This window comes from Hippopotamus amphibius, chromosome 5, assembly GCF_030028045.1.
Source record: "Hippopotamus amphibius kiboko isolate mHipAmp2 chromosome 5, mHipAmp2.hap2, whole genome shotgun sequence".
NCBI lineage: Eukaryota > Metazoa > Chordata > Mammalia > Artiodactyla > Hippopotamidae > Hippopotamus > Hippopotamus amphibius.
In genome coordinates, this window is record NC_080190.1 from 159,596,857 (window position 1) to 159,624,816 (window position 27,960).

Genomic DNA, 27,960 nt, shown 5'->3' on the forward strand with positions numbered 1-27,960 from the left:
GGATTTGTACATAAGTCTCAGGGTTTAAAATAGGCAGTCCAGGGTCACAATAAGGTGAGAAAGGCACTGGCCTTAGGCCTTAATAAATTCTAGGAAGTTTCATTTTTTCTTAACAAGGGCCATCTCTCACCCTGCGAATCTTGCGGACTTTTATTGTTCCTAATGGAATGCTTGTCCTAGAAACAATTCATGTAACTTACCAGGAGGCCTTGCCTGATTCACCGCAGGCCGAGTGAAGGACTGCCTCCCGTTTCCATGGTTCCCTGCCCACCCACTTTCTTAGGGCACTTATGACACATCTCTTTTATTTTACTTCTTTGCACCCTCCTCCCTGTTTCTGATTTTGAGAGAACAAAGGCTACGCGCATGTGTATCTTCAGCCTGGATACAGTGACAAGTGCACACCTGCCTGAAAATTTGGGGTGAAGGAAGGCAACACCTGGCATATCCTCTCCTTCTTCCCCCAGCAGACGCCTGCCCACTCTTTCTTCCAGACTCAGCTGGGAACATCACGTTCTCCATGCACCTGTAGCTTTTTCTACCGCCCCCAGCACACGGTAGGCACAGGACAGAAAGGCTGTGTCTGATTCCTCTCTATGACACCTGGGCCTGGCACATAGTAAAGCGTTCCACAAACGCTCGCCGGATGAATGGAGACTTTCCCACATTAGGCGGCGGATCTACCGCGGGGTTTCTTCGGATCCAGCTCCACCTCTCTCCGGGTAGGATCCCAGCAGCTGGAACCGCGGCACTCAAAGCATGACCGCCCTCAACCCCACTCTCTCCGGAGTCAGCCACTGCCTTCCCATCCGCCCATCGGGCCTCCATCCCCACGCCCCCACCCCACACCACGCAACCTCTCCCCAGCGCCTCTCTGGGCGGCACCGCGCGGGCCGCGCCGCCTGCGATTGGCCAAACGCGGCATAGCGCCATCTCGGCCTACTGCGCGGTGCGCGCCCTCATTGGTTGACGGAGGCGGAGGGCGGTGACGATGGGCGGGGCCCCGTCCTCTGGTCCTTCGCCAGGCGGCGCCCATCCCGCGCCGAGGCGCCCGGAGCCCGGCGACCATTGAGGAAGCCAGGCTGTTACTCTGGTTACTGTGGAAGCGCCGCGCTGGGAGGGCCACCGCCGCCCGCGAGGGACGCTGGTGAGGAGTCCGTCGGGAGCCGCCGCTGCCCTCTAAGGGTAGCTCCTTGGAAACTGCCGTTCAGCGGCCGGACGGCTCGGGGGCTGGTGCCTCGGGAGCCGCGGGGAGGAGGAGGTGGTCTCGGGGTGGGGGCTGCGCTTCCTTGCCCTGGAGCCGCAGTCGTGAGTCCGAGGCCACCTTAGGTGGGAGAAGGCAGCCCCGGGCTTCCCCCCTGAGCGTGGCGGCCCCGGGGAGAGAGGAAGCTCCCTCCGCGCCGCCGCTGCCCGCGCTTCCACGCCCGGCAGAGCCAGCGCAGTCGGAGGAGGCGGGATTTTCCCCAGCGCCAGGTATCTCTTTGATGTGTGTCCCCCTGTTCCTCTTCTGAAAGGGCACTTGCTGCTGGTGAGAGAGAAGAGCAATTTTACTGCACGACGAGCCAACGACAAAATTTAAAACATCATCCGGAACAACCCCAAGGACCCTCCTCTCCTTCCAAAAAAAAAAAAAAAAGGTGGAGTGCTTGAATGCTTGAAAGGGGAGAGTCTGATCGAGAGCTGTTGAAGCAGGAGGTTTTTAAATACTGTTTTTTAAATCCTGGAGGACGTTCCCCTCTTCTGATACTTTTATACTAACTTTATATGATTTTGTAAATTAGTCTGATTCGAACTGTAATCCTGTGACGGTGTTTACTGGAGTTTGGCCTGTCCCCCGTGCTCCTTGTGGCAACACGTCTTGGAGAGAACGCCTAAACACCAAAACCCTACCAGGAAAAAAAAAAAAAAGAATCGGATCTCAACCTTGACCCGGTGTCATCGAAGAAGCCTTTAAACCATGTGGACTTTTCTTGGCATTGCCACTTTCACTTATTTTTATAAGAAATGCGGGGACTTCGTCTCTCTGGCCAACAAGGAGCTCTTGCTGTGCGTGCTGGTGTTCCTGTCGCTGGGGCTGGTGCTGTCCTATCGCTGTCGCTACCGGAACGGAGCCCTCCTCGGGCGCCAGCAGAGCGGCTCCCAGTTCGCGGTCTTCTCGGATATTCTGTCAGCCTTGCCTTTCATTGGCTTCTTCTGGGCCAAATCCCCCCCTGGATCAGAAAATAAAGAGCAGCTTGGGTCTAGGAGGGTAGGTTGAATTCAAAGGGGGCAAATGTATGAGTGTCTTATGTTAAAATTAGGACTGGGGTCACTCAAATGTAAATATTCTCATTTAAAGGGTGAAAGGCCGCAGGTTGGATACTCTGGTACGAATTCTCATATAGCTGGTTTTGGGTATTTTTTTTTTTAAGCGCTTGACTGTTCCTTGCCAATGTCCTTGACACTTAGGAATGATTGAAAAACCTTTGTTTCATTTAGTGTTGGTGGTGCCAGTGCTAAATGAAATAGGTTTGATTATGGATGTTGATTTGATTATGAAAGTTGAAATGAAATGTTCGAATCACTAGGACAGAATCACTGAGGGAAAAAAATTTTTTTTAATTTAAATTCTTTGGTAAGGATTGTGTTTGAACCTGGGAAGAAAGAAACCTGCTGCAGGTAAGACTGCTGTTTATAAGAAGGGGCAGCTGCCTGGGGAAAGCCACAGAACAATTGGAAGAGCTGGCAGAGTAAAAACGGTCAGTGTTTTAAAGTCTTGGGCAAAACACCCTCCTTTCCCCACGTCAGCGGAGCCTTGAGTAAATCAATGTCTTAAATCAAGTGAGTAATTAATGTGTGCAATTCAGCCATGTTCCTAAATTAAAGGTGAGTCTTCAAATACACATGAAGTTATTATGATCCCTGCAAAGACAGCAGAGGGGGACAGTGATGGGAGATGAGGGGAGAAAGGTCATCAAGGCCAGAATATTTAGGGCCTGTTGGCCTTGGGCGTTTATACTTTTTCCTAAGACACTGGAGGATTCTAAGTATGAGAATAATGATACTTGATTTTTACTTTTTAAGAAGCACATAACAGTTTCTGTGTGGAGAATGGATTGTAGGAGTACCAGAATGGAAGCAGGGATGTGGGGTAAGAGCCTACAGCAGTAGGCCAAGTAAGGGGTGACAGTGACTTGATGTTAGGGTGTGTGGCCTATAAAATCATTCCCTCTTTGAGGATTGTGTTTCCACATCATTTTACTGTACAGATTAGCAGGTTTACAGAAGAGAGGTGGCTTGGTTTAGAGGTGCTCTACCACTGCTGACTGTGAGACTTGGCAAATTGCTTAGTTTCTATAAGAATCAGTTACCTCTTCTGTTAGGTGGGGATGGCACTAACTTTGCTGATAGCGACTTGAACGATTTAATGTTGCAAAATGCCTGGTTCATAACTGTCTGATAAATAGTAGCTATTCATATTAGTCTAAAGGTAGTCTCCACCTGTCAGGAACCTTTGGGAATGGTGTGAATTCAGTGATGGGGTGGGTGTGGGTTGCAGGAGTGGCAGGGGAGGGAGAGGGAATCTTTAATCCTCAAATTGAAATATCTGGTGTTGTGGCCTGAGATAGTGACACTCGAGGTCCCTGAGCACTAGTCCAGGTGGCGGGAGTGCCATTATGCCATGTTGAGTAGAGAAGTTTGGGGGTTGGAAATTGGATTACCAGCAGTCAGTATTGGCCCCACTTTGTGAATGCCTCCAGCTCTCTGCTTATTCCCTAAATACCTGGGAGTTGGTAGGCTGTATTGAGTACTAAGCTCCCCTTAGGGCTTCATCTACTGCCCAGGCTCTGAAAGACGTAGCTTCCTCCAGAGTTCCCCTTCTGGAACTGTGTGTGTGTGTTTAACAGGGAAAATTTGGGAAGAAAAACTAATAAAAAATGGCTAAGATAACAAAGGGGCTTGCTCTCAGAACAGTAATTTAAATATAGTCAGTTGTTCTGGCCATTAAGAAATACTGAGGACTTCCTAGGTGGCGCAGTGGTAAAGAATCTGCCTGCCAATGCAAGGGATACGGGTTTGAGCCCTGCCCTGGGAAGATTCCACATGCCACGGAGAAACTAAGCCCGTGCGCCTTAAAAAGAAAAAAAAGAAATACTGAGAGGAAGAGTTACCCTATTGTGAAAATGTAATTTCTCTAAGAGAAATTATGAAGTATAGAGTGGACAGGGACCAGTCCATTATAGAGGCTGGTTGAACATTAGAATCACAGGGAATTAAAATTTTAAAGGATTTTAGGTTTTATCTCTTTCCTTTTTGCCTGAGGTCTTTAATTAAAACCCTTTCAAAATGGCATTTTGTCGTAATTGTTAAGGTCAGAGAACTCAAGGAAGATGGTTCCTTGCAACTCTATCTGAAATGTATTCATATTTGTGAATCCACATACCAAGAAAAAATGCTTATTACGAATTATTCATTAAAAAATGTTAACAGGCACTGTTATGCTCAGTGGGCATGAATCTCTCCAAACAGGCCTTTTTCATCTTCTTATAATCAAAGTTAAGGTTTTTACTGTCAGCCCAACCAGTGATAGGTTTAATGTTTGTCCTTGTTCATAAACTGGGGGGTCACTTGTTTGACCACGCTGTCTTCAGAGTATCAGGATGGGGGAAAGGGAAGGTAAATTAAAGATGTTCTTATATGTTAAGGACTAAAATTGTGAACAGATTGAATCCCAAGGGACAGAATGAGTTATTCTTTTGGAATTTTAAGTTAAATATTCTCAATAGATCAACATCCAGAATATGACAGCCTTTTTGTTATATAAAAGTTATTTATTTATTTTTAAAATATTTATTTATTTATTTATTTATTTATTTATTTATTTATTTTACTAGCTGTGTTGGGTCTTCCTTGCTGTGTATGGGTTTTCTCTAGTTGTGGCGAGTGGAGACTACTCTTTGGTGTGTGGGCTTCTCATTGCAGTGGCTTCTCTTGTGGAGCACGGGCTCTAGGCACGCGGACTTCAGTAGTTCAGTAGTTATGGCTCACAGGCTCTAGAGCTTAGGCTCAGTAGTTGTGGTGCACAGGCTTAGTTGCTCAGTGGCATGTGGGATCTTCCTGGACCAGGGCTTGAACCCATGCCCCTGCATTGGCAGGCGGATTCTTAACCACTGTGCCACCAGGGAAGCCCCTAAAAGTAATTTTAGATTGATAGAGTTTTTAGATGAAAATCCAGAGGGAGGAAATAAAGATGAGTAGTGGAAATATCTAAAAGGTACTGAATAATTTGCAGCATGGAGTCATATCAGAAGTTGTACATGATTTGCATCTGGTAGATACTCAGTATATATTTGAAGAATTGAGTAGTGATAGAATTTTCCCTATGTCTTTGAAACCCCTTGTAAACATTTTTTATATTTGGCCTAGTGTGAATTTCTAAATATATGACAGCATTTTCTGAATATATTTGGAAGATGGAAGATAAATTTAATTTTATTGGGATGTTATACGTTTTTGTTTAAGCAATATTTTTATATCATTGGGTTTTTTAAAAAAATGTTTATTTCGCTGCGTCAGGCCTTAGTTGCGGCACATGGGATCTTTCGTTGCATTGCATGGGCTTCCCTCTAGTTGTGGCACGTGGGCTCCAGAGCGGTGGGCTTAATTCCCCGACCAGGGATCAAACCAGTGTCCCCTGCATTGGAAGGCGGATTCTTAACCACTGAACCACCAGGGAAGTCCCTTGATAATCATTGTTTTTTATATATGATCTAGATTTAAAAACGTAACGGTTCATTTGGTTTGATAATGTTTAAGGTGTAGTTTTTACCTAAGATGCAAACATCCAGTGTGTCTCTATAGTAGTAATATGATTTAAAGATAACAAATGTGGCTGCATAATTCACTTTTTTTTTTAACAGTGCAAAAAAGGAACCAGTATTTCAGAAACGACTTTAATAGGAGCAGCTACCTCTACGTTGATATCTTCTCAAAATGATCCAGAAGTTATCATCGTGGGATCTGGTGTACTCGGCTCTGCTTTGGCTTCAGTGCTTTCCAGAGATGGAAGAAAGGTGACAGTAATTGAGAGAGATTTAAAAGAGCCTGACAGGATAGTTGGAGAATTTCTGCAGCCAGGTGGTTATCATGTCCTTAAAGACCTTGGTCTTGAAGGTAGGTTCATAGTGATTTTTAGTTCTGTGGCGTAAGCAAGCGCACTTTGCTATGACTGGTAAAGAAGTATTTCATTTTGTTTTTATGTATAAATGTTACTCTACTCATTTACCAACAAATTTGCATGAAAATAAGAGAAAAGGAGAAAATCAGCCTGAGGAGATACAAAATAGCCTTAGTGAGGTAAATTGTAATGGTCAAAATTGAAGACTGGAAAAGTATCATTTGTAGAGTGCGTATGATGTACCTGTTATAGAACCTTTTATTTAAGCATCATTCATCCATTAACCCAGTGCTTTTTAAATACTGTTCATTTAAGAAATGAATATTTTTCCATATAGGAATGAATTTCCATATTTGTTGTATGCTTTGTATAAGGTGCTGTACTAGGTGCCAAGGATACACTGGTGAACAAGACAGATCAGCTAGCTACTCTTGGGGAATCAGAGTACAAAATAGGCCCAGAAATTGAGAAAGAGCTTGCTTGGCATGTAGGGTAGGGATTATGTTTTAGTAATTACCAGCATTGATTCTGGCACTAGATTGCCTGGGTTTGAATACCAGCTCAGGCACTTAAAAAGCCTTATCATCTTGGCTAAGTTACTTAACCTCCTGTGTGTTACTCTCCTCATCTGTATAACAGGCACACTTAGAGTCCTTGTCTCATAGGTCATTAAGAGGGTTGAATTGAATTCATAAAGCCAAAGCATTCAGAACAGTTCCTGAAATGTAGTAAGCGCTATGTAAATGTTTGCTGTTTTCTTCAGTGAACTGAAAAGGAGACCATTGTACCCAGAAAGTACTGGGTAATGGGGAAAGGTGAGTGGCTTGAGATTGAGGTTGGCGAGGTAGGCAGCTGCCAGATGATGCAGGGCTTTGAAGGCAGCAGAGTGGGAGTACGACAGGGTCCTGTTTACCCCTCTAGAAAGGCTTCAGACCTTTGACGGCTACTCACAATGACGAACACATCTTACATCCTGACTCAGTACCTACATACATACTTAAATCTGACTAAAATTTATTTTAATTTTTAAATACTTGTCATGAATTTACCCAAGTATACAATTCACAGCTTGAAATTCATTTCACAGTTTACCATTGAGTCACATCCTGCAGTTGGCAGAATGCTGTTTTAAAAGAATATGTGGTTGTTGTGTGGTGAATAGACTACAAGACGGTGGTGGTGGGGTAGCAAGAGTCAACGAAAGTGGGAGCCCGTTGCTAAGTCCAGATGACAGATAATGGTGGTTTGGACTAGTATGGTAGCAGAGGATGTAAAGAGAAGTGGACAGATTCATGACCAAATTAAGAGGCAGGAATGGCATGACATACTAAAGGATTGGTGTGAGGTATGAGAAGAGGGGGTATTAAAAATAATTTCTAAGTTTTGATTTGAACAGCTGGTAGATGGAGGTGCCATTTGCTAATAAGAAGACCTAGAGAGGAACAGGCTCTGGGAGAAAGTTGGGGGACCTGTTGAGATATCCAAGTGGAGATGTTAAGTTGAATATATGAATCTGGAGTGCAGAGGAGTGAGTGATTTGAGCTGGCTGGAGTAGACATTTCAGAGATGTCAGCATATTCATAGTACTTAAAAGCCACAGCAGTGATGGAGACTAGCTAAGGAGAGTGTGCAGGGAGAAAAGATGGAATAAAATAAGTCCTGGGAAACTGACATTTGGAGATTGGGTAGAAGAAGAGAAGCTTGCCAGAGAGACTGAGAAGGAGCTGGCAGAATGGTAGAAAAGAGCCAGGAGGGTTTGGTGTCCTTAACCCAAGAGAGGAAAATGTTTCTAGTAGGAGGGGATGGATACGTATCAAAAAACGACAGGAACCATGTCATGGTTTGCTAATGAAGGGTCAGTTAAGAAGAATGTAGAGAAAGGGCCATTGGATTTGGCCACTTGGGGGTTGCTTGTGACGTTGACAAGATGTTTCAGTGGAGTTGTATAGACGAAAACTAGGATGAAGTGAGTGGGAGATTAAAAAATTTTACACTAGAAAACTACTCTCGAGGAGCTTTTTAACAGAAAACAAACAGGGCAGAGGTGAGACATAGGTGTGAGGATAAAGGAAGGGTATTTTGATACTAGATAGAGCACCTTTGTGTGGTGACAAAGAAGATAAAGTTGAGAGGGAGGTAACTAAAGGGGTTACATTCATTCCTTCATTTAACAAATACTTATTAAGCATCGCCTGTATTGTAAGTACAGTTCTTCGTGCTGAGGCTACAGTAGTGAACAAAACAAAGATTCCAGCCCTCATAGAGCATATGTTCTAGTTGCTAGTGTAGAGGGTGGTGATAAAAGATGAACAAGTAAAATTTAGAGTATATATTATGGTCATAAGGGCTTTAGAGAAGAATCAGAAAAGGGAGACAGGGAGTTGGGGGGGGGGCATGTCATTTTAATTAATGCAGTGGGGGAAGGGAAAGCCTCACTGAAAAGATGACATTTGAGTAAAGGACTGAGGACGTGAGGAAGTAGCCCAAGGGCTATCGTGGGGAACAGAAGCTCTCTCAAGGCAGAGGGTGTCAAGGGGAAAAGCCTGGTGGGAGGAGTGAGCCTGGCCTCTTTGAAGAGCAAGGAAGGAGACTCATGTTGACTTGAGTGGTGTGAGTTAGAAAAGGTCAGGTGGATAAAGGGGGCTGGATTCCCTTGTGGCCCACTATGGGGCTTTGGCTTTTACTCCAAAGGGAAGCTGTTGGAAAATTTTAAGAAGAGGAGTTATTAGATTTCACATTTTAGAAGTATGATTAGAAATACTATTTTAAGATGTTATTGTGTGGAAAAAAGAATAGATCATAAAGTGGCAAGTCAGAAGCAGGGAGACCTGTTAGAAGGTTATTGCAAAATCAGTGAGAGTTGATGCCTTGAACCAGAGCCATAGCTGTAGAAGTGGGGGAAGTGGTCACATTCTGGGAATATATTTGGAAGTAAGAGTCAGTAGGACCTGCTGATGGATCAGATGTGAAGGAGGAGAGAGAGAGGAGTCATGGTATTTAAATGAGACTAGACAACATTACCAAGAAGAGGTCCAGGACAACCCAGGATACTCTAATGTACAGACATCAGTGAGGTGAGCAGGAGCTGAAAAAGAGGACCAGGAAGGAGCCGGTGAGGAGGAAACTCGGAAGACTGCAGGGACCCTGGACCGAAGTGGGGAGGTCCCACCTCTGTTCTTTTAAGTTCCCTAACCACCACCCTCCGTAAGAGGCTCACTTGAGGCAGATGTGACAATATCCTGAGACAGGGTTTTGTTACCTTTGTCATTGATCATCAGGCAACCAGAAATGCCCTCAGACTAACGACTGGACATAGAGTCATTTAGAAATCTAGCCTCGGGATATATCCCCGGTTGTGGCTACAAACCTTGATGGAGTGTGGACTTTGAGTATAATACCGACTGACTCATCCTGGTGTGTGGATTTTTAATAAGTGAATTGATTGCCCTTTGGCTTAAGCTTAATATCTAGAACTCTTAAAATGAATACATTATAATTTAAATACTATATCTTTATACTCACTATCTAGTGGGGGACCTCCTCATCACCTCACTTTCTTTAGGATTATCATGACTTTTCTTAGGCTTTTTGCTTTTCTGTATATAATTTAGAATCAGGTATCAATTCCCATGGAAACAAACCATGTCAAGATTATGACAAATAGCACTGAATGTTTAGCTCAGTTTTAGAAAAATTGTCTTGGCCTTCCTATCCATGAATGTGGTATACTCTCCAACTCTCCATTCAGTTAGGTTGTGAGTGTATTTAAATAAAGTGTCATAAATTTTCTTTGTTTTTTTGTTATATTTATTCCTGACTCTGGTTTATATTTGGACTTCTGTGATACTTATTTTATTATGCACTGTATACTCATTTTGAGGTTCAGACTTCATAACAGATCATGGCACAAAGTTATGATTAGATTTCTTACAGATGACTCCATCCACGGCCTGTGGTAAATGGCTTACTTCCATGCCATGTCTCAGGGCGTTGAATTGAGTTTTTCTGGTCTCTGTTGTATTGACAAGAAACTTATGTATGGTGCTAAGTTCCAGCGTCTATTGCACATGTGGGCCCCTACCTCCTATCTAGGAGTGGCCCTTAAAACTCCAGCCTTTTAGGATTGTGGTTCTGATACCCTTATGCTGCTGCCTTTAAAACTTGCTCACTGGTTTTACTTTGAAGTAGCTTTTCATTTTTAGTGTATGCAGTTTTTTGATTTTTGTTTTTTTGTTGGTTTTGTTTTTTAGCTTGCCTTTTTATAGAAAGCAATTCTGCATTTTTCAGTATGGAAGACTGTTTTCCATGCCAGTTTACATGATATGTTGATAGTAGTAGTCTAATAATAGGAACTTTATTGTTGATAGATAGTGACAGCTCTGAGTCCTGTCACTGTCTTCAAAGTTATTACCTATCTAGTATTCGTGAAGCATGAATTTCATTGATGTTTAGGGTGCCATCTTCCTGCCTGCTTAAGAAAGTAAAAGTGCCAAAGTCTGTCATATTTGATTTCATCAGTAAAGTAGAGAGAGAGAGAGAGAGAAAGATGTTTGCAAGAAATCTTAAATTAGACCTTATTTATATACTTGACTTAAGATAATTTACCCAAGGAAAAATTTTACTGTGCTACTACTTATACTTTTTTTAAATTAATTAATTAATTGATTAATTTTATTTATTGGCTGCATTGGGTCTTCGTTGCTGCACACGGGCTTTCTCTAGTTGCTGAGAGCAGCGGCTACTCTTCATTGTGGTGCGCAGGCTCCTCTTTGTAGTGGCTTCTCTTGTTTTGGCGCACAGGCCCTAGGCGCGTGGGCTTCAATAGTTGCAGCACATGGGCTCAATAGTTGTGGCTCACGGGCTCTAGAGCACAGGCTCAATAGTTGTGGCGCACAGGCTTAGTTGCTCCGTGGCATGTGGAATCTTCCCAGGGCAGGGCTCAAACCCGTGTCCCCTGCATTAGTAGGCGGATTCTTTACCACTGTGCCACCTAGGAAGTCCTGCTGTATACTTTTTACATTTTCTGGTATGTTCTAAAGTAGACAGTTTTAGCATTAGTTCTTCCATAATATAATTATGGCTTAAGAAAAACAAGCTATCTCAGTAGCTGGACAAAACAAGAGTAGAACTACTAGATGGGCTTTAAACATTTAGGCCAGTAAAGATGGGCAGTTTGCCGAGATCCAAAGTGAATACATTGCTAATTGGCAGCTTTGAGGATATCTGTGTACTTTTTCTGAATATTAACTGGAATAATTTAGAAACCATACCAAAAAACTAACTTACTTTGATCCTAGGTTAGATGTGTGACAAGTATTTATCCAGCTTGTCCTTGACTGGACTTTAAGTGTAACTGAAAAACATGTCATAAACTGATTTATTTTGATCTTAGATGTGTGATAAAATTGTTTATTATAAAGTTTTCCTTTCATCAGAAATGAAATTATTTTAATGTACTTAATCCTCATACAGTATATTTTAATGTATTTACATATTGTGTGACTATGTTAGTACACGTGCTAAAGTCCACTTTTTCACAGAAACATATTTACAATATTGTTAACCATTCTTTATCATAATTTTAAGCCTGTACACAGTATTTTCTCAGTTGATACTTAATAATATACTTTACTTAACTTAGATTCATATTTAGGTTATTTACAGTTATTTATTAGAGGTAACACTGTAGTGAACCAGTTTTTGTATATAACTTCAGAAATTATTAAAAATATGAATCATCTTTAGGATGAATATCTTAGATGGGTTACAAGACAAATTATTAATCAAAGGGTACTAACTTTTTCGTGGTTCTTGATAATTATTACTGTACTTATTTCCTAAAATGTTATTACCAGTATGACCAGTAATATATAAATTTATCCATTTTATCATTATCTCACCAGCAATTTTGATAGGTTTGTGTCTTATTGTTTCAGTTTTATTTCATTGATTTTTGTTAAATCAAGTTTTGAATGTTTTTCCTAATATGTTCAATGTTTCTGTATTACTTAGTGTGAATCATCTATACACTTTTGCCCATTATTATTAGGGTCCTAATATTTTTCCTATGAATTTTAATGAGTAAATTTTGTATGTAAATATTTACCTTTTGTGATATTATGAATTTGCTAAGATTCTTGTTTTCCAGAAGCATGAAGATTTCAGAGATAGTTACATTAGTGTCCCGTTCTCCAAATGGTATCATTGCTTTATGAAGACAAACTCATTTTCAACGTGTCCATGTCCTCCTGGTGCCTAGGGTAACTCTGGGCATATTACAAAATCGATTTTTTTGAAATGACTTGTTTTGCAGATACAGTGGAAGGTATTGATTCCCAACTTGTAAATGGCTACATAATTCATGATCAGGAGAGCAAATCAGAGGTTCAGATTCCTTTCCCGCTGTCAGAAAACGGTCACGTGCAGAGTGGAAGAGCTTTCCATCATGGAAGGTTCATCATGAATCTCCGGAAAGCAGCTATGGCAGAGCCCAAGTAAGACTGCAGCTTCAAATACATGATGTTAAAGAGACACATTTCAACTTGGCCTTTGTACAAATACTGTTTTACACATTTTCATAAGTGTTTGGGTATGGGTTAGAACATAGCTATTATACTGAAATAGACCGTAAGTTAGAAGAATGTTAGCTCTTCAGTGACTTTGTTAAGAATATCCTATAGATAACTTTCCTTTGAATGACATAAAACTGTTGAGAATTTTCCTTTGACTAAATTGTGTGATTTTTATGTGGTTGGAATTTAGAGGATATAGTTGTTGTAATTAATATGTAATTGATATATGCCCATTTGGGAGTTGGGGTTTGTGGCTATGGTACATTTTATTAAAAGTCAGGATAGAAGACTTCAAGAGAAAATCCCTGTTCCATTCATACTAAGGACCTAGACCAGCAGGACTGGCTGCTTCTGTCTCTTTTTATTGAGTTATAGTCGATGTACAATGTTATATAAGTTACAGGTGATAGTGTAATGATTCACAATTTTTAAAGATCTTTTCCTTTTATTAACTTATATTTGTCTCTAGCCCTATACACTAGAGGTTTAATTTAAGTTTTAAGCATGAAAACCCTCATGTCATTGGGAAAGGCTTAAGTGTTGACAGAGCAAGTGGAAAAGTGAGTGGATTATTCTTAGAACGGAAAGAATTTGATATCTATAGAAGTAGAATGTGTTCATTGTAGAAAAATGGAAAAATACTCAGAAATATAAAGAAGATTGTAAAAATTATCCACGATCCTTCTAACTAGAAGTAACTACTCTGAATAATTTGGTGGATAAATTCCAATTCTGTATATGAATTTGTGTGGGTATGTAAACTTTTTCTTCATGCATTTTATTTTTTAATGAATTGAGATAAAACCCCATGTTACTTTTTAAAATGCTTTTTTAAAAATCATCACATTAGTAATATGTATTCCATTTTAAGAAATTAGAAAATTAAAACCACACCATTTCTAAAGTCTGTTCCTCATCTTTCTACTTTTCGTCATTCCAGACCTTTTTCTGTGTACATGTGTGTCCAGTTTACATGGGTAAACTGGAGATAAGGAAAAAGGAATTTTTCATTCCTTATTTCAATTGTTCAGTTGTGCTACCAGAGAATTTATTTCTGCTTATTTATCTTTTAGTACAAAGTTTATTGAGGGCACTGTGCTGCAGTTACTAGAAGAAGAGGATGCTGTGATGGGAGTTCAGTACAGGGATAAAGAGACTGGAGACATCAAGGTGAGATAATCAAATATTAGCTCTTCCTAAGAGATTTTTATTTTCTTTTTCTCCTACTCCTTTAAAAAAAGTAGGCTCACCAGTGTATTATTCATCAGAGGAACCCAGATCTCTCTAAGCCCTCTGCACCAGATCGCAACATATTGTTCTTTAGACCACTTCAGAATGCTGTTCAAATAACTTCAGACACAACAATGTTAACTGTATTAAAAACTGAAATGAGAAATGTGCCCTAGCAGAGAAACAGAGGGGCACTGAAGAGGCAAAGAGGAAGAGACTCTCTGGGGAAATAGCAGAATAAAATAGTTTCCAGTATTTGCTCATGTTGGTTTTGTAAAGAAAAAGTCAAAGGCTTATCTGTTGATTCTTCCTGGCTATTCCATTGGGTAACCACGTCCTAGGAATTATACCCTAATGGGGGCGATTGCAAGATAATACAAATACATACCTCCATGTGCACAAAAATTCTTCTAAGCCCTAGCCATGGATTGCTGAAACCACTATGTGAAGTTAGAAAATTATAGAGTAAAAGAATGTGGTTAGTCCTTGAAATTTGTAATGAGAGTCGATCCTCTATGGGCTGTGCTTGCTTTGTAGCAGTTTCCCCCAGTATCCATCAAAGTAGCTTAACCCCAGATGGTTTGGATGTGGCAGGGCTTTGAAGGAAGGTGATCCTCAGGGACTCAAGGGGAAGCATCTCTAAATAAAGATTGGTTGTTCATTAGTGTCAGCCCCACATAACAGCTCCTGCAATAGCATTATCTTCAAATATCCTGTAATGTCGCATAATGTATTTAAATTTGTTCATGTACATTTTAAAAGAATGGTCTTTTCACTGTGTCTTTCTAACCATTTAGCTGAGTATTCTTTGTTTTTGTTGTAGGAACTCCACGCTCCGTTGACCGTTGTTGCAGATGGACTTTTTTCCAAGTTCAGGAAAAACCTGGTCTCCAATAAAGTTTCCATTTCTTCACATTTTGTTGGCTTCATTATGAAGGTACCGTAGGAATGCAATTGTAGAAAATAAAAGCAACTTGAAATTTGAAAATTATTAAAATGTTTTATTTATTTTTCTAGAATGCACCACAGTTTAAAGCAAATCATGCTGAACTTATTTTAGCTAATCCGAGTCCAGTTCTCATCTACCAGATTTCACCTAATGAAACTCGAGTACTTGTTGACGTCCGAGGAGAAATGCCTAGGAATTTAAGAGAATACATGACTGAAAACATTTACCCGCAAGTACCTGGTAAGAGATAGTACTTCACTGCCATTGTAATCCATTGTCTGCAGGCAAGTCTCACAAAAGGCCCTTCCTCTCCAGTTCTCACTGAAGCTTTGTATAAATTAGGCCAAAGATAAGGATGGCAGGTGAAAAAGGCATCTAGTCAGCCGGATACACTGGAGATGAATTAACTATTTGAACTGGCACCTAAAAAATCTCCAAGTAAAAAAAAAATAGTTTCAATATATTTTTTCCTAGTAATAATTATAGTTTTCTGAAGAATCATTAATAGTGGCATATATGGTATTTTTTTTAAGGTAGTCTGGATAGCAGTCTAGGTATCTGAATTTTTGAAATAGCGCTTATATTGGGTTGGCCAAAAAGTTCGTTCTATGGAAAAAACCCGAACGAACTTTTTGGCCAACCCAATTCTTGTGCTTGGTTTTTGTAGAAACCATAGCTACCAATTACTGAATGTCTACTATATGAGAGGTGTTTTACAAACATAATCCATACAAGCACCCTGAGGTAGGCATTATCATGATCCCCATTTTACAAATGAGGAAACTAAGATTCAGAGAGATTACTTAGCTTCTCCAGAGATAACCCTTAAAGTGGTAGAGCCGAGGTCGAAAGCAGGTCCATGTGACTCACGGCTTAGTTGCTCCGCAGCATGTAGCATCTTCCCGGACCAGGGCTCAAACCTGTGTCCCCTGCATTGGCAGGCGGATTCTTAACCACTGCACCACCAGGGAAGTCCCAAGTATTTGTTTATTCTTGATAAGGAAATGTGATATTGTAAATATTTTGAAATTGGAATGTTACAAACCATTTATTTGGGGGCGGGCTTTATTGCAGATCACCTGAAAGAAACATTCCTCGAAGCCACTCAGGATTCTCGTTTGAGAGCGATGCCAGCAAGCTTCCTCCCTTCTTCACCAGTAAACAAACGAGGTATTATTTTATTGGACTGATTTTATAAAAAATATTCCAGATATTTAAATTCATTACTCCAAATGACATGTATGTGGCACAGTTTGTAACATGTGGTACAATATTGTGGATTAATGCATTAGTAATACCAAAATTAGTTTTATGATAGCTGTTATTTAATATTGAGTACATACAGGTCACTGTTCTAGTTATTGGGGATACAACAGTTAATTAAATATAGTCCTTAATCTAGAGAGGGCAGTTTTCTAGTGAGAGATATAAACAGTTTCAGTACACTGCTGATAAATGCTGTTTGAAAGCCCACCCATGGTACCCCAGATTCACTGTGAAGAGGTGGGGTGTACAAGGCAGGGAGGGGAGCCTGTGAACTGGGAGGGGTGAATAGGGAAGACATTTTTCTGGAAGCAAAGCTGGACTTGGGGCATGGAGGGTGAGTGGGAGCTCATCAGGTGGACAGTGAGATGAGGGCCTGTTAAGTAGGTAGAACAACATCTACAAAAGCCAGGATGGCTGAGAAATGGTGGCACTTAAATGAACTCAAGTAGCTTCCTATGGCTGGAGCATAGGTTAGGTGTCAGAGTGGTAGAAAGGTAAGATGTTTATTTAGTTTTAATCCTATAGACAATGGAAAGTCATCGAAAAGTTCTTTTTTATAATAGCTTTATTGAGTTATAACCCACAAATCATATAGTTCACCCATTTAAAGTGTACAGTTCATTAGTTTTTAGTATATTCATAGGTCTATGCAACTATCACCACAGTCAACTTTAGAACATTTTTATCATGCCAGAAAGAAACCCTGTGCCCATTAGCAGTCACTCCTCATTTTCTCCCAGTCCCCAGGCAACCATTAATTTACTTTCTGTCTCCTCTGGATATTTATTGAGTTAAATTTTATGTATGGTTTGAGAAAGGGGTCCAGCTTCTTTTGTATGTAGACATCCAGTTGCACTAGTTCCATTTGTTGAAAAGACTATTCCCCATTGAAGTGTCTTGGCACTCTTGTCGAAATTTGACTGTAAATTTGAGTTTATTTGTTTCAACAGTATTTTGTAGTTTTCAGAGGGCAAGTTTTACATTTCTTTGGTTAAATATATTCCTAAGTATTTTACTCCTTTTGATGCTATTATTAATGGACTTATTTTCATTTTAAGATTCTTCATTGCTAGTGTATAGAAAAAAATTGACTTTTGCATATTTAACTTGTATCTTCAAGACTTGCTGAACTCATTTATTAGTTCTAATAGTTTATTGAAAAGTTTTAAACACGGTAGTGGCATGATTAGAGTTTCGTTTCAGAGATATTACTCTGATGTGTTGTGGAAGGTGGTTTGGAGGAAAGTTCAGACTAAAGCCTATAGTATGGCTATTTATTATTCCTTATGAGTGATGATGAAAGGCCTGAACTAGGGTGTAGCAATAAAAATGGAAGGTTGAGAATGGGTTTGAGTAACATCTGAGATACAGAATGCAAGAAACTCAGTGATTAATGGTAGAAAGAGAGAGTGAGGGCTCATGATGGATTCCAGGTTTCAGGCTTAGATAATTTTGCCATCTATTTGCTAACATTGGAAATTACAGGGGAAAAAGTATAAGTTTAAGGGGAGTGTGGGGAGCTGATGAGTTCAGTTTCGGACATAGTGGGTGTGAGGGGCTGGGAGGTCATTTGAGTGGCTGGGTGGAGCCCCACTGAAAACAAGAGTGTGGAGCTCTGAGGAGAGGTGTGAATGGGAGCTGTCGATACACTGAGGTTCCTGAACATAAACAGCTGTCATTTGCTATGGAAAAACATGCATCATAAACTACGAGTCATATAAACTATAATGCAATGCAGAATGACAGCTGGTGCCAAATTGATATAAAGAGCACGTGGTGGGAACACAACATACCCTAGTTGGTGGGACTGGGAATGTTCCCTGGAGAGGGAGGAATAAAAGCTGGTTATAGTTTGTGGGTTTTAGTGAAGGTATTAGACTAATACATAAAAAATGTGGATTAATATTAGAAGCTACCTTTTCATAAATTAATGTATATTATGTGTATTCTATAATTAGTTATAAATGTAGTATATTGTGACATTATAGAAAAAGTTATCCATAATTCTGCCACCTCACCACTATTATGGTTGTCAGTTTCTCTCAGAGACAAAATTGAATAAATGCTTTGTTTAACTATCCCTCTAAGTCATAGGTCATTAGCCAGCCTGACAGCAGAAAGGAATCTTAGAGTCAGGAGCTTGGTCAGGAGGTGTACCTCGAGTCAAATGCAGAGCTTTCTGCTTCTGTAGTTTTGTTTCAAGGGGCTAATTTTCAGCTAAGATTCAATCAAGGCTTATTCTCTTAAACTTCTGATCGGTTTGGAATATCTGCCGATTCCCTTAGAACCATACAGACATCTCTCTATAACAGGCTGGCAGCAAATATTATAGTGACATGTCAATGGCCTTTTAATTTATTTTTCCCCTTGTAGAAGGCTTGCTTTTTATGCGTGGATGCCTGTACATTCGTTTTTTCATGGAAGAGACCTAATAATATTTTGACATTGTTTGACTTCACTCTAAGTTCACAAGTGAGTTTCCTGAGGGCAGGGACCACGTTCTTGTTTTCACTGTGTCCCCAGTGTCTGGCACATATTAGTTACCCAATAAATCTTAATTGAATCAACTCTTGAATTTTTGCCTGAATAAATTTTAGTCATGATTTAGTCCCTTGTATTTTCACATTCTAATTTACTAGTTCACATTCAACATGTTTATAAAGTAACAAAATAGGGTTTTTTCTTTTTTTTGTCTTAAAGGATGCTACAGGATGATGTCATAATCTAATTTCTCTCTCTTTATAGGTGTTCTTCTTTTGGGAGATGCATATAATATGAGGCATCCTCTCACTGGAGGAGGAATGACTGTTGTTTTTAATGACATAAAACTATGGAGAAAATTGCTAAAGGGTATCCCTGACCTTTATGATGATGCAGCTGTTTTCCAGGTGAGATATTATCCTTTGACAAAAATGGGGCAAAATAGATTTCTTTCTGGGGCCTAAGAGGAATGGGGCTTTGAAGGCGAGGTCTGTACCTAGGAGCCTGGTCCTTAGTAGTGATTCTTAAGCAGTCTTGTTCAAGATTGAGAACTTGACTTGCAACCTATGAATCTAGAATTTCTGTATTTGGATATTATGTAACATTGAATTACATGGGCTGATTAGCTTCAGGGATGTAACTCGTTGCTCTGGAGATTTTTTTTGTGGGTGTGTAAATGTTGAACGAAGGCATAATTACTTGTAAATAGTCCTTAGGATAAGTATCACTTTAGGGGATTATAAACTAGTTTTTGCTCTTTTTTTCTTTTTTTTTTTTAAACCCTCACCGTATAGTAAGTGTTCTTTTTCTTTTTTAGGCCAAAAAATCATTCTATTGGACAAGAAGAATGTCTCATTCCTTTGTTGTGAATATCCTTGCCCAGGCTCTTTATGAATTATTTTCTGCCACAGATGGTAAGTGCAGATAGTTTTAAATTAATATTACTGAATAGCAGATTTTTAGCACAGGAGTAGAACTTTATTATAAAAAAGTAGTGATTAGGCCAGAAATAGAATTGTTTCCTGAGTTTGCTAACTTGCAAGTTGGTAGTCCTTTTTCACATCATCATCGAGCAAGATGTCTTCTAATCATCATGTAGGTTTGTCTTCTAATCATCATGTAGGTACCACTTTGTGTGGAAGACTGTTGCCTCCTTAGACAACCTTAATAGCAACACCTCAGTGTGTCATTTCATTCCTATGGTCCAAATCAGATCACGGATATCCCCAAATGCATAAGATTGTGAAGGAAGATCTTTCTGGCCGTGAATTAAAAGGCAATGTAGTTATTAATCTTTTTCTTCCTGAACACGTTTCAATTTCTTTTCAAAGTAGTATTTTGTAAAATGAATATGAGCTTCATATCAAGCCTAGACTGTGTCTCCTGTTAAAATGCACAAGCAGAAGGCATCCACCTTTTACTCATGTGAAATATTCCCATGCTTGTTTTTGCTTCCGTATTGTAGAGGTGATGGTCACTCTATACATTAAGGAAAACATGACTTAGCAGAAGCAGTGCTAGAAATGGAGGAAAAGGCACCTGTGCCACTTCCCAACCATGGCTGTGTACAAATTAGTGAGTTGTAGGTTAGTGAAACTAGACCTTTAGGTTTTCAAGAATAAATACAACTCGAATCTCATTACCTCAGGTGTTTACAACAAAGCTATTTCTATGACCTGGCCAAGGCCCTAGTGATGTATGCTTTCGTGATTTGATTACAAAGGATGATACAGTACAAATGCTTCCTGCAGCCTCTCTAACCATCATTCTTGCTAAAAGAAAACACACCTTAGTTGAGCATGGAAGTTACAGTGGCTAGTTGGGCAAGAAAAGAAGTAAATTTGGAGTTTTTCTAAGCTCTTCTTTCTACGCTTTTCTAAGCTCTTCAGTTTCTTACATTATGAGTTTGAATGTGCTGACAAAACATTAAAAAAGTTAAATATTGGAGGAAGAATGAGCTTTCTTGGAGTAGGTTACTTGTTGTATCCTTTATCTTTTGTAAAAAACAATCTAGGCATACTTAAGAACATTGGCTCTATACTATTAAAAAGGTTATCCATTGATTATACTATGTTGTGAGGGTTTCATGAATCATTTTGAACAGTATAAAAATGCACAGATATAAGGCATTATTATTATTTACTCTTCACAGCTGTTCTTTTTACTTGATAATCTGCTGCTCAGAGATATGAGTCAGGCATCTTAGAGACTGGGAATCTGGTTTCTAGAATTCTGTTTTTATAAGAAAAGTGTTTACAAAATATTTTGCATCATTTAACGAATTTACAACACATTCGAGGAAATAGCTTTTTAAATAACTTCCAAGAACTACATGTTTAGTAATTACTTACTAGCAGGAAAAAAAAAGTTTATTCATACTTAAATTACTATGTGTAGTGTTAATTATGAAATTTAAAAGAAATCTTGGGTTGCTGAAATGCCAGCACTAAATTTTTTAGAAATTATTTATAAGGTGTGATAAATGTTACATATTCATTTTTTCTGATTTATCAGCACCCAGCATAAATGTGTGAATATTTTGATTGAGAGTAACTTTTAACTTGTATTTTAGATTCCCTACATCAACTAAGAAGAGCCTGTTTTCTTTATTTCAAACTCGGTGGAGAATGTGTTGCTGGTCCAGTTGGGCTGCTTTCTGTGTAAGTTGTTTTGATGACACAGAAGAAACAGATATCCCAGATTTTCTTAGGACTGTTCGGTTTATGAATCACTGCAAATCTCTCTTCCTTATGCATTCTGTCATTTTATTATTCATTACTGTCTCAAACAAGACATAGCCCAGAAAAATGAAAAACATAGTCCTGCATTTTAGCTCTAGGAAACAGTGTTGATTCTCAGTTGGCGGTAGATGAGGCTAAAACGCTTGATTAAAACAGAAGCTTGTTTTTTGCCTGTGGGTTTATGCACATGACCTGATCTGTGGGAACCATGAGTAACAGACGTCTATATTTAAAATTTAATTCTACCGAAGTGTGGGACTCATGAAACTCAGTAACAGTTCTGACCGTGCAGACAAATGTAGAATTATTCTTGGAGAAGCTGCGAAATGAAATTCATTAAGATTTTTCTCCTTCATCTGCTGTCTGAATGTCAACACTGTTATCTTTTGAAAAATCTAGACTCAACAGGCCAGGCTATCCAGCTATTTCAGACTGAGCTCTCAAGATCAGTGAAAGAAAATAGCTCAAAGCATACAGTTTACATAAACTAAGACGCGTTTGTGGCTTATTTGACGGGGTAAAAGTCTAAGGAGTTTCTTTTAAGAAAAAAAAATTCTTAATTTGTCCCTTTGCTGGCAGATACAAGCTTATAAAGTCCCCTAAAATGTAGAGGGTGTGTTTACCTTTATAGATGATATATAATTGGAATGTCTTTATGAGTCAGTTTTCACTTCCAGGTCTCACTAATATATATATTTTTCCTATTACAGACTGTCTCCTAATCCTCTGGTTTTAATCAGACACTTCTTTGCCGTTGCACTCTATGCAATATATTTTTGCTTTAAGTCGGAACCTTGGATTACAAAACCCCGAGCCATTTTCAGTAGCGGTGCTGTATTGTACAGAGCGTGTGCCATCATATTTCCTCTGATTTACTCAGAAATGAAGTACCTGGTTCATTAAGCTTAAAGAGGAAGCATTTGTGAACGAATACTGGGAACTTGCCAAGTCTGAAGAGGCTTGGAAGAGGATGTATATAGCACGGTACTATACCACTTCTAAAGTGGGAACTCTGACCAAGTTTGAGATTAATTTGTTTTTGAAGTTATTTGTATATAAACATGTAAATATTTACTTTAGTTTGCAATTTCAAATGAAAGGTAAAATAAGATAGATATTTAAAAGAAATGATTGTTACCATAAGTTAGTGCTAACACTGAGGAACTGCAGTTTGTCTTTTGAATTCAGTATTTGGGGTGAGTTATTGTGGGACATGCAAATAAAATGAAGAACGAACTCTCATGTCTTTTTGGTCTCTTGCTGTGGACTTATTTACATAATTTATGAAAAAGAAAACCAAAGTGGGATGGAAAATGCAGAGGGAAACCTATTGTGTTAAATAACTCTTGACATTGGGGAAGTTGCCTTAATATCTCTGGACCTTATTTTCCTCTTCTATCCATCTGTCTTTCCTCACCTATCCAATTGGATTAGGTTCTTTTCTGAGTTCTTGGAAAATATCACATTCATATAGAAAGGCAATTGAGGGCTTTGTATAAATTCCACTGTGTAACATTAATAAGCCAGGCTAGGCTTATTTCAAGAAACAGTGAATGAACAAATAAGTGGGATCTCCCTGGATGTCCAGCGGTAGAGAATCCACCTTGTAATGCAGGGGACACAAGTTCGATCCCTTGTTAGGAAACTAAGATCCCAGTTGCCATGGCGCAACTAAGCCCATGTGCCACAACTACTGAGCTTGCCCGCCTCAGCTAGAGAGCCCGTGTGCCACCAACTACAGTGCTCTGGAACCTGTGCACCACAACTACAGAGTTTGAGCACCCTGGAGCCTGTGCGCTACAACTCTAAGACAAAACCCGCACGCCATAACTAGAGAGAAGCCCCTGTGCTACAACAAAAGATCCTGCATGCCTCAACAAAGATCCTGTGTGCTGCAATTAAGAGCCAACGCAGCCAAAAATAAATGAACAAATGAAATAAAAATTTTAAAAATTTATTAAAAAAGATTCAATCATGTCATTAAAAAAAAAAAAAGTGAGCACTTGCAATATCTGGCATAATGCCTTAAAATCAGTCACCCTTTACAGAGTTTACAGTATATCTGAAGAGATTATGGACATTCAGAAGGGTATCATGAGACTTAAGTAAATCCCCAAATATGACTAAAGTAAATTGCTTCCCTTAAAAGAGCAGTAAAATATAACCTGGAATATTAAGTAACTACTTCAGAGTCTAATGATTAGGGCTAAAATGACTTATAAAGCTTTTACAATCAACATTTCTCTTTTTCAACTTTTAAGTTGAAATTTTCTCAGTTGAGGAAATGGTTCACTAGCCAGATCACTTTGCCTTGTTTTAGCACAGTGTACCTGGACTTGTTTGCTTGGTTTTGTGAAATTCCCCTTTAATTAATCCTACACTTCTATTTCCTGGTTCAAAGTACTTTCTTAGATCTGGCCTTTTTTTTTTAGCAGCTGGCTTTCTTTGTGGGGGATGTTTCACAGAGAACTAAAGATCCCACTTCATGCAGTTACTGCTGTGCATCTGATTACACATGAGAAACAGCAAGGTAGTTTCAAGAAGCGGATGTACGATGGCCGTGGACTTACCGGCTGAGTTCCGCTTGCCAGCCTCGTTAGTTGAGACCCCCAAACTCCTTACATGCCGGGAAACAATTCCTTTTTCACATTCCTCCCAGGGTTTCCACCAAGCTGGGCTGATTGAGGCTTCTGCTTCCCTTTGCCTACTAGATACTTTTTAAAATCCTTTCTACTATGATGGTGAAATAAAGCAGGTTAACTCACTTCCCCTCCAGTATCAGGATTTGAGACCTTCTGACAAAATAAATAACTTACAAAATCAGAAAACTGAAGGGAACCAGAGAAATCATTAGCCCTGATTTTACAGATGACACCAATAGGCTGCCTTGGGACATTTGACTAGTGGCAGAATCCTTTGCCTTCTGACTACAAATTAATGCTGCTTTTCCTACTATTTGCTAGATGCCTATCAAGCACATTTCAGATTCTGGGTGTTTTTTTGTTTGTCTTGCTTGTTCCTCTCCTCTCCAAAGGACGTAGCTAGCTATACGGTCAGAGTTAAAACACCTTTCTTAGTCTTATCCAAATTGTCACAAGAGGATGGCAGCTCCCCTTTCAGGGTAATTTTCATGCAGAAGTGATTTAGGATTTTGGAGGAGTTAAAAGCTAATGGCTAAGCTGTTATTTAAAAAAAAAAAAAGGCAGGGGTCGGGGCTATGGCTGGTACTATGGTTGTGGGGACTTGGGGTGGGACTCCGTGATTGCTGAGGAAGAGCAGCTGAAGCTGCGGAGTCCTACAGAAGGGATGCTGGGAACCCCCAAGGGATCTGGAAGAGGATCCTGAGCCTCAGACAAAAAACGTCCACCGTCCATGGTCCATGGATTGTGCGGTCTCTGCATCTGCTACTAGTCTTGCTGTCACCATGTGCCTGCCAGCCTGCTGTGGACATGACCATCAGCAAAACATCGGACCTACCAGGCTCCTTTCTCACCTTCCAGACAAGGTTTGTTGCAGGGTCAATATGTAGTTTTTGAATAATAGGCAGAGGATGACTGGGTACTGGCAATACTATTTTACTGAAAATCTGGAGTTGCACAAATAGTTCTTTCGAACATAAAACTAAATGGATTTATACATAACAGTTACATTCAGCATTTATAAGAGGCAGTACAAAAATGTGTTCTGCTTCTACATGATACAAATTGCATATAATGCCATGATTTAAACAATATTAATTATATTAACGAGTTCTGTGGATACATCTTACTCAGAATATCTCATGTTTCCCACAATAAAGGGAAAAAATGCAGTTCTGTGAGCAGCTGGGTTTCTTTTCATTTTCACGTTCATTTTAGTAATGGTGGGGAGATATAAGGGTAATCCTTTCACTGAAGAAGTAGAAGTCAAAAAAAGTTACAGGACTGTTCTGAACTCATCAAAAATGAAATTAGGCACGTGTGCTTCAGCAACCTAAAAAAAACAAAAAAGAGTTAACTGTTTCACAGTGTTATAAGAACCAATTCAAAATTTTCCCTATGAAATGAAGACATCCTTTGGAACAGAGTGAATCACAGGGAAACACTGGACCACCAATTGAAACCGCCACCTTCTGTTTCTAGCAGTTCCTACTACTGGTGTCTTCATTTCTTGGCACTGCTAACACCTGAAGGGATGCTATACAGCCCGCCACCCCCCCCACCCCCCCCCCCCGCCCCCACCAAGACATGAGCTCCTTGGCTCTTAAAGGCACTTGGATCTGCAAGGATGCACATGCCTCTGGGAAGTACTAAGAGGTAGTCTCAGGTCACCTCATAATTAACTGATGACCAACCCAGGAAGAACAGGACACCTGGCAAGTGTCTGAGGCCAGAGAGGGAAGAGGAGGAAAGCCTGTGCAGGCACGTATTCCTTAACTGTGCTGGGGGAAGCCCTCAGAGGGGTAGGATGGGATGAGCAGTGTGGAATGTAGAACTCGGTGATCTCCAAGTGCTGGAGACTGGTAGTCTTTAAAAGCAGTGTTTAATTTTTTTCTGATGATAAAGTTATCACCTGCTAATTTGAGGAAATTTAGCAAACGTAGAGGAGTATAAAAAAGGAATAATCTCTAATCTCAATTCATTAAACTAAAACTGAATTATTTTGCATCGAATTCTTCCAATTTACACATACACACACACACTCAAAACTAGGATCACATAATCTTGTGTCCTCTACATCTGCTAAATTTTATGTTCTGAACATCCTTACATGCGAATTTAAAAAACATCTTTGGCATTTGTTACAAAAAAGTATCTTTGATTCCTAACCTACTAATTTTTCAAAATCAGAATGGCTTTTCAGCATCTACTGAAAGTCTTTTACATTTCAATGTCAAGCTCTCCACTTTCAGCTAAAACTTACCAAAGGGGAAGTACTAGTGAGAAAAGAAAAGAGTATCTTAGGAGGTAAAAAGGAATCTGTCATTTTTGGAAATCGTGGTTGTACAGCACTTCAACCATGGTGGGAACTTAGCCAAACTTGATGTGGGAACCAGGTTATTGTGGAGATGAAAAAACAAACCACACAATTATTCTCTATACCGGCCTTGCAAGGAATTCTCTCCAGGAGTGCCCATCCTAACGCCTCCTGAACGGGGGGTGAGCTGCAGACCGGAGGAGGGTGTGGTGGAGGGGAAGAAAAGGAGGAGGGAGGTTGTGTTCAACCCTGTCTTCTCGCAAAGCACTGAACATGTGGAGGAGAGAGGGACGTCTGAGAGCGGAGCCATGGTGCAGAGCAGGGCAGCGGCTGAGACGCATCCCCTGGGAACGAGCTCCGGGACTTCGGTCCTCGTGAGTCCAGGGCCACGCTTCACACATCCTTCTACAAAAAGGGCATTAACGTTGTTCCGTGTCTACCGCTTACCCTCCTGGGTAGCTTTGTGTACCGAACATAATCCTCCAGAAACAGAAGGGCACCCACAACATCTGCAGGCATTTCTGGTATCTTCTGGCTGCAACAGAGAACAGTCTACATCAGTTAACTGCTTTGCATGCAGAAGACCCTCAGTCAAAATACTGAAAGACTAAACAAACGACAGATGACTAAATGAAGCCAAAGAAGAATCAAATCCATAGAACCTCCTCCTGAGTCACAGGAAGCCATATCTTGCCAGCACATCTTTGGAACACAGCCTGGAGGACGGAATCTAAACTCCTCTGAACGGCCTACGTGGGCCTTCACGATATATGGCCCCTGCTGATCCTTTAGGGTAACAGGGAAGGAGACTCGGGACCCAGCATCTCATGCAAATAACTTTTCTATCCCAGAAGAGCCTCATTTGGGGTGGGGGAGGGGAGACTTAAAAGTTTACAAGCTTTGTATCAAGTAAGAATTTCCGTGTGATTCATTTCATTACACACCAGGAACTCGGGCTGGGCTGCCTGTGAGGTGCTCCCTGACTCCACTGAGGGTGGAGCCATCCCTGGGCAATGGCCCAGCGGGAGGACACGGGCTCACTGAGGTCTGACCACAGCATCCACGACAGTGGAGGCACAGGCCTGTACTTTCGTCCCTGAGGGGCTCGCTAATGGTGGCCATGACTCATTCACAGCGTGGGCTCCCCGGGGACTCCCAGGGGCTCCTCGGCGGTGACTAAGGATGGGCACGCCTTCAATGGCCATGGACAAGGAGATGTGCCCTGACCTGCTTTACAGAGCAGGGTGAGCAGCCCATTCTCATCTCTACGAGGGGGATCAGAAGAGGAATCTGGCAGGCGAGGCTTCCAGCCCGTTCTGTAACATCAATTCTGTTTTCCCCGGCTGGCCTTCTGTACCTTGTACACTGCTCCACTGTGGAGCGGATAAACTGGCCGATCAGCGCCAGGAACTGCTCCGTGTACCGGGAGTGAAACTGCTTCAGCAACGTGAGCAGACCCAGCACCAGCGGCGGCCAGTCCACGGGGTCGGCAGGTTTTCGGCAGACCATGCCTGCAAGGACCGACAGATCACAAATTACACCGTCAAGTGAAGTGCTTGCCTTTGGCAACGTTCATTCAGTACAAATGTTCGTGAATGTCAAAATGTC

The 27,960-nt window shown here is 40.5% G+C and overlaps 2 protein-coding genes across 3 annotated transcripts in view; one reads left to right on the top strand and one right to left on the bottom strand.

The window, feature by feature from the left end:
- The first annotated feature begins 1,008 nt into the window (after positions 1-1,008).
- On the top strand, positions 1,009-22,638 carry SQLE (squalene epoxidase). Its single transcript, XM_057734950.1, has 12 exons — positions 1,009-1,147; positions 1,515-2,248; positions 5,901-6,153; positions 12,471-12,651; positions 13,803-13,899; positions 14,783-14,896; positions 14,977-15,148; positions 15,983-16,078; positions 18,920-19,062; positions 19,473-19,569; positions 21,228-21,315; positions 22,107-22,638. The coding sequence occupies exons 2-12, from the start codon at positions 1,958-1,960 to the stop codon at positions 22,297-22,299; spliced, it is 1,725 nt and encodes a 574-aa protein (XP_057590933.1). The 5' UTR covers positions 1,009-1,147; positions 1,515-1,957; the 3' UTR covers positions 22,300-22,638.
- A 2,313-nt stretch (positions 22,639-24,951) lies between these two features.
- The window catches only part of WASHC5 (WASH complex subunit 5), a 50,245-nt gene continuing 47,236 nt past the window's right edge, over positions 24,952-27,960 (bottom strand). Inside the window, exons 27-29 of one of the 2 annotated variants that reach the window (XM_057737091.1) lie at positions 27,710-27,863; positions 26,800-26,887; positions 24,952-25,368 (exon numbers count right to left, since the gene is read on the bottom strand). In XM_057737091.1, coding sequence (XP_057593074.1) covers positions 25,312-25,368; positions 26,800-26,887; positions 27,710-27,863 — 299 coding nt within the window. In that variant the 3' untranslated portion in view covers positions 24,952-25,311. Of the gene's footprint in view, positions 25,369-26,799; positions 26,888-27,579; positions 27,864-27,960 lie in introns of both variants that reach the window. The other variant, XM_057737090.1, reaches the window with a different exon arrangement.

What these genes read in the sequence shown, in the direction of transcription:
- SQLE (XM_057734950.1), top strand. Translation starts at nt 1,958, where the DNA reads ATGTGGACTTTTCTTGGCATTGCCACTTTCACTTATTTTTATAAGAAA. An exon ending in GCAGCTATGGCAGAGCCCAA is followed by an intron (nt 12,652 to 13,802) that starts GTAAGACTGCAG and finishes TTTATCTTTTAG; the next exon opens with TACAAAGTTTATTGAGGGCA. An exon ending in TTCACCAGTAAACAAACGAG is followed by an intron (nt 16,079 to 18,919) that starts GTATTATTTTAT and finishes CTCTCTTTATAG; the next exon opens with GTGTTCTTCTTTTGGGAGAT.